At 41.0% G+C, this 6,824-nt stretch overlaps 1 protein-coding gene across 1 annotated transcript; it reads left to right on the forward strand.

The window, feature by feature from the left end:
• Window positions 1–5,667: 5,667 nt before the first annotated feature.
• Window positions 5,668–6,247, forward strand: CGCA056_v014964 (uncharacterized protein; the record flags this gene model as incomplete). Its single annotated transcript, XM_037330206.1, has 2 exons — window positions 5,668–5,670; window positions 5,858–6,247. The coding sequence occupies 2 exons, from the start codon at window positions 5,668–5,670 to the stop codon at window positions 6,245–6,247; spliced, it is 393 nt and encodes a 130-aa protein (XP_037171396.1).
• Between the last annotated feature and the right edge of the window lie 577 nt (window positions 6,248–6,824).

A 6,824-nucleotide genomic window follows, 5' to 3' on the forward strand; every position in this document is an offset into this window, starting at 1 on the left:
CACTCTGGGATAAACCAAGAACACTATTCGGAACTTATATATAGTATGGCCCTGAGCCTGGCTTATGGTCAGACTTCCATAGCTCTTCAGCAATCAACTTAGTATTCATCCTCACGGATACTCTCAGCTTACCTTCACTGCAAATCACTTATTAAGTCTAAGACTGATCACCTTAGCCTCTGAAGAACCGATCTACTACAGCCTACAAACTACGACCTACGACCATGACCTAGCGTACTGTTAGAACGTATTAATCCCCAGCTTCTGTTAGCAGACCCTACTGTCGGATAGCTGACTGTAACACTAATCTGTTGTTTATTCAACACTTTTGAAGTTGTGAAGTGTGAAAGGTTCTTATGGTCTGAATATATAAGTACTTCATAGATAGTTCCTAAAAGCTTAGGTCTCTATTCCTTAAAGGCTTCGATAATTGCTATGAGTTCCTTATTATGAATCTGATAGTTGAGTTCAGGTCTGTGGAGTTTGCGAGAAAAGAAGGCATATAGATATAGTCATCCTTCTGAATCTTATTACGACAGTTATGCTCCTATCGCATAGTTAGATGCGTTAGGCTCTACTTCAAACTGTTTTGTTAGGTCTGGAATAATTAAGATAGGTTTGCTGGCGATAAGGTCCTTAATCTTCTGGAATGCTGTTTGTTGTGGTTCTTCCTATATAAAGGGCGTGTCTTTGCAGCTGAGGCTTATAAGAGCTGCGTTAATCTTGCTATAGTCTTTAATAAATTTGCAGTAGAAGTTGATAAAGCCTAGGAATTCTTAGACTTCCTTGAGGTTGTTAGGTACTAGCTATTCCTTGATAGCTTTAACTTTGTTTTCTGATATATAGACTTTTCTAGGGGTGATAGTGAATCTGAGGTATTCTACCTTTTATGTGTGGAATTTACTTTTCTCAGGTTTAACTAATAGCTTAGCTTCTTAGAGGGCTTATAAGATATAGTGTACGTCTTTTTTATATTTCTCAAGTGTTGATGAGAAGATGAGGATGTTATTAAGATAGACTACTACGCAGATGTTAACATATTTGCATAAGACTTAGTTGATTATATTTTGGAATATTGCAGAGGCGTTAGTGAGGCTGAAGGGCATAACGAGGTACTCGAAATATCCTTTTTGGGTTCTGAAAGCAGTCTTCTATTCTTCTCCTTGCTTTATTCTGATCAGGTTATAGGCTCCTTTGAGGTTGAGGGCTGTAAACTAGTTGGCTCTGTGGAGGAGTCGTCTCATTTTGTTGATAAGCAGTAGTGGATAGCAGTTCTTGATCGTTATCTTATTAAGTATGCAGTAATTAATATATAGTTATAACTTTCTGTTTTTCTTAGGTATAAATAGGATTAGACTCCCTGCTAGTGATGTTAAAGGTCTGATATATCCCTTCTTAAGATTTTCGTTAAGATATTTATCTAGGGCTTCTATCTCTATCTGGTTAAGTCTGTAGATTTTATTAAATCATATTTCTTTTCCTTCTTTGAGGGGTATTTTGTGATTAAAACTAGTGTGTTCAGGTAGTCCTGTTTCTAATTCAGCTGCAAAAAGCTTCTTGTAAACTCTGTATTCTTCTAGGATAGACAGAAGTAGATCGTTCTTTTGTTTAAGATCTGTCGTTATTAGTGGTTATAATAAGGCTTCTTTTGCCTTAAGGTAACAGAGGTATCATTTTGCTGTTCCTTATCATATTGATTTATTTGAGGCCTGATTCTGACAGGGCTGCTCAGGGACTGAATTATTATGGTCCTAATAGAGTTAGCCTTTGCTCTAATCTATCTGTGGGTTGCTTATTTATAGCTAGGGTAGTCCTAGCACTATATTATATATTCCTAGATCGGCAATATCAAACTAGATTCTTTCTTTTCGATTTAGGTAGCTTATCTTAAGAGGTGCAGTCTTATTATAGATAGTACCTCCTTTATACTTAAATTCTTCTCCTTCTGCTGTGTGTAACTAGTATGGTTGTTCTTTTCCTCCCTATCGTACTTCTAGCCTATTAATAGCTTGGGGGGTAATAAAGTTTGCTTCAGCTCTGCTGTTAATTAGCATAAGTGTTATTTATTTGTTGATAGTGACTTTAAGTTCTATATTGTTCTTATATCCTTATAACATCTAGTAGATAGATCTTTGCCTTATTGCCTGTTATGATCTGTCGTCAGTAGGTAAGTCTAGTTTTTTATCTGCTCTAGTTATCCTAGGTAGGTGATTTGCTTTCCTTCTCATCATGCTTTTGCGAGGCTGTTTTCGCAGATCCTAACCTATAGAGGTCTAGGTCTATTCTTTATAATTCTCTAGGCGTATGCCTTTTCTTAGTAATATACTTAGCACTCATCTTGCTGGCATTCATCTTATTTTATGTTGTTATTATGTTGACATCTTATGGGAAATCATAGGCTAGGTCTGAAGACTGTAAGGCTGTCTTCAAATAGTACTATAGTCTATCTAATCATAATAGAGGTTGAGTAGATCTTATAGATAGGTTTGTCGTTATATCTTCTGGGGTAGAACTAGTAGTTATGCTTTTCTCCTATATATTCCTTATATTTATTGTGAAAACACTAGGGCTAGAAGAGGGTTTAGTGAAGCTAGTGGTTGCTTCTCAGCGTGGGATGGCCCTCTATATGTAGCTGAGGGGTGTAGCCTCAGTCTCATTAGGCTGCTGAGGTGCTATAGAAGTGGCGTTATTGCTTATCTTAAAGCATATCGATTTCTTAGTATCTCAGAAGTTGCTTGGTTCTTCCTTCCTGGTCGTTAGGTTCTTCTTCAGAGCTAGAGTCGTCCACACTAAGGGTGATTCTATAGGCGATCTCTGTCTAAGTGTGTTATCAGGCAATATTATAAGGTTTATCTGAGTTATAGGGTGAGCTTTTGTTCTTCCTAAAAGTCTAGTTACTGGTCATGCTGAGGAGTTGTTATTCTATTAAAGGGTTGTATTGATATTCTGGTTCTTCTTCAGATTCTGCTTATTAATATAGTTATATTTATCTGTTGTCTTCTTGCTGGATTAGCTCTATTTCCTTCTGGATTTATTGTTCTTTGTGGTGGAGTTGCTGGCTAGTTATACAGGGGGTGATTAGTTCTAATCGCTGAATTTGCAGCATCTCATTAAGTTGTTCAACTGGTTTTCTAGCAACTTTGCTATTGCTGGAATGCATTATTGCTAGGGTCCTAGGGCAAGTGTCTAGGATGGTTATTTTATATCCAGACCGTCTGGGGTTGCTGTCCCTTAGGTAGTGTCCTAATATTTCTTTGTCTTTGAGGTGAATTCAGTAGTAATCGTTATAACATCTGGTCCATAATTAGGATGCATATAGGGCTTTTGCGATTATATTGACTCATTAGGATCGCTCTGCCACTGGTCTCTAGGGAAGCTTCTTAGGCTGTCTGCAATCTTTAGCGATATAGCCTTGCTTGTTGCAGTTGTAGCACTTAGGGTTCTAAGGCTTCTTGTTGTTAGGTTTGGTCATTATGCTGAGATCTATAGGTCTGCTCTGTTATCTATAAGCAGTGCTCTAGCAGGTGTTATTCCAGTTGTTGCAGGGTCTGTTGTCGTTCTGCTGGCTGTTGAATTTCTGCTGGGGTTACCACTAGTACTTACGTCTGGTATTCAGGGTTTGTTATTTCTCTCCTTATTCCTTTTGTTGTTTATAGAGGCGGTTGTCAACCTTAATAGCATGTTCAACATAGGCGAGGAAACTAGGAGGTGTTTCTAGTTTAGCTATTTCATCCTTAATATCATCCTTAAGTCCTTAGTAGAAGGTAAAGACTTTGCTTTTGTCAGTTATATAAAGTCTTACGGCTAATCGTCTGAACTCTGCAGCATAGAGTGTAGCTGACTTAGTTTGTTGTAGGTAGGATAGGTCTCGCTCAGCCTGTCTTTGTTTATTAGGGTTGAGAAAGAGAGATTCTAAGGCCTTAACATAGCCTGTGAAGCTGAAGAAGATGCTTTTTACTTCCTCGCTATACTTCTTAATAGGGTTGTCAAGCTATTCCTATTAGAGGGGTTTAAACCAGGCAAGGGCTTATCCTCAAAGGAAAGTGGCTGCATGTATAATACGTTTAGTGTCGTTCTGGAAGGTGTTTATATAGAAGGCCTAGTAGGTCTGAACCTATACTAGGTGTCCTTTGAGTTATCCTAGGGTTCTATCGAAAGTGGAGGGCGTGTTAAGCTTGAGGCGTTCTTATCCTTCGACTGGGGCGGATATGACGTTAGCGGCAGCTTAGAGGGTGGCGACTTCTTTCTCTAGATCCTGGTTTTTGCAGGCTTATTCCTGAAGTTCGCTAAGGGCTGCAGCGTTCTGGTTGAATATTTCACATATTGCCTTAAAGTCGCTGTTGGTCTTGTTAAGCTGGCGCTTAAGTTCTTTAGTGTCGTCCTTGCTGTCTGAGTCGTCCTTTATCTTCTGGTCTCCTAGTTCCTAGGCTAGGTTTTAGGTGGCTCGTCCTCTGGAAGTAGACGAGGATCCCAGGGTAGGCGACTTAACAGAGGCGTGTTACGACCCGACAGGCATGACACGTTGGAACAGCCCCGCCTGGCATCTCGGCGGCTAACACAGAACATATGTAAGCAGTAACACAGGTGTAACCAGGAACCATCGGGAAAGGAAGAACTATGGTACAGGTCACGTGACTTTGGGAACAGCACGGATACAGGGCAAAGATGGATATGTTGGATATGTCCGCTATCCCAGCTATCCATGGATATGTTGGATAGCACGGATATCCTACATAGCCACCATAAGAGATACTGTGCAGAACTTATATATAGTATGACCTGAGCCTAGCTTATGGTCAGACTTCTATAGCTCTTCAGCAATCAACTTAGTATTCATCCTCAGGATACTCTCAGCTTACCTTTACTGCGAATTACTTATTGAGTCTAAGACTGATCACCTTAGCCTCTGAAGATCTGATCTACTGTTAGCCTACGACCTATAACCCAGACCACGACCAAGTGTACTGTTATTACGTCTCAATCTCTAGCTTCTGTTAGCAGACCCTACTGTCAGATAGCTGACCGTAACATTTTGATTGCTCCTGTTCAGTAAGTTAACTATTGAAGCCTACTAACAGTACAGACAAGAATGTCTTCACGCACCTCTGCCAAGTCACCCACTCCGGGAAGCTCCTCTTCCTCTAAACAGCCTGTCAAGAGCCTGGCTGAAGAACTCGAGGGAGCTCCGATAGCAGTGGACTCAGACGACGAAGTCACTCTCAAGAAGGAAACCTACGACAAGCTTTAAGCCTAAGTTAAGAAAGGAGACGACAACATCGCTAAGGTCCAGGCTATATATAACGAAACTGCTAACGAACTCTAAGGCCTCAAACAGATGATCCAGGAGCTTAGCAACAGACCTCAGAGACTTACAGACCTTGAAAATAGAATCGCTCTCCTAGGAGGATAAGGCAGCAACCCTCTCATATAGGAACTACAAAACGAAGTCAACACCCTTTGGGCTGCTGCTAATATCATCACTACCCCTACTAGGGGACGACAGATACTTAAGCTTAGTGCCCCTATCACCTACGACAGCACCCCTGGACAACTTAAGTCATTCCTGATCTAAGTCAAGAACTACTAAAACTTCCACTATAGAGACTTCACCAGTTAAACCAAGAAAGTCGTCTATGCCGCCACTTACCTACGAGGATAAGCCCTCAAATGGTTTGAACCTATCCAGGAAGAATTCCTTAAGTATGAAACCCTAGACGAGTGCTCCACTGAGACCTAAGACATCTACAGCAGTTTTCAGGGATTCAAAGATGCCCTACGATCTCTCTTCCAGGACCCTAATGAAAAGCGACAAGCTGAAAGAGATCTCGCATAACTACGACAGACTAAGTCAACTAAGGAGTACGCCGCTATATTCAGACAGCTCAGCATTCAGCTCGACCTCACCAAGGAAACCAAGATCTTTATATTCTATCAGGGCCTTAAAGACGAAGTCAAGGATGAAATCGTTAAGATCGATCGCCCTAAAGACTTCCTTCAGTATGCCGACCTTGCAATTAAGATCGACAACAGGCTATTTGAACGACGCAAAGAAAAGGGCGAAAAACAACAAGGACCTAACATAGGACGCAAGTACCAGTGGCAACCCCAGCATAAGTTTAACAACCAGCAGAACGACAACAGACCCTGCAGCAACTGGAACAACAATCGACAAAGCACCGCTTATAGACAACACAGCAGACCTATAGATCTCAGCATGATGACTAAACCTAACGACAGGAAGCCTTAGAACCCTAAGTGCTACAACTGCAATAAGCAAGGCTATATCGCCAAAGACTGCAGACAACCTAAGAAACTTCCCTAGAAACCAGTAGCCAAACGACCTCGATAAGTCAACACGATTGCAAAAGCCTCATATGCATCCTAATCTTAGACCGGATGCTATGATGATAACTGCTGAATCCACCTTGAAGACAAAGAAATGTCAGGACACTACCTAAGGGACAGCAACCCTGGACGATCTGGATACAACATAAGTGCCCTAGATACTCGCCCTAGAACCCTGGCAATAATGCATTCCAGCAACAGCAGAGTCGCCAGAAAGCCAGTTGAATAACTTAACGAGATGCTATAAATCCAGCGACTAAAACTAATCACCTCACATGAAGATACCTGACAAACACATCTACGCCAATAAGAATCAGAGGAAGAACCAGAACATCAGCATGATCCTCTGACAGAACAACAACTTCTCAGTATGACCAGCAACTGGACTTTTAGAGAAGGCGAAAGTTCACCCTATGACTCAGACGAACCTCGCGATATTGCCCAACAACATGCTTAGACAGAGATCACCTATGGGTTCA

This window comes from Colletotrichum aenigma, assembly GCF_013390185.1.
Source record: "Colletotrichum aenigma strain Cg56 chromosome Unknown KSG_Cg56_contig11, whole genome shotgun sequence".
Lineage (NCBI taxonomy): Eukaryota > Fungi > Ascomycota > Sordariomycetes > Glomerellales > Glomerellaceae > Colletotrichum > Colletotrichum aenigma.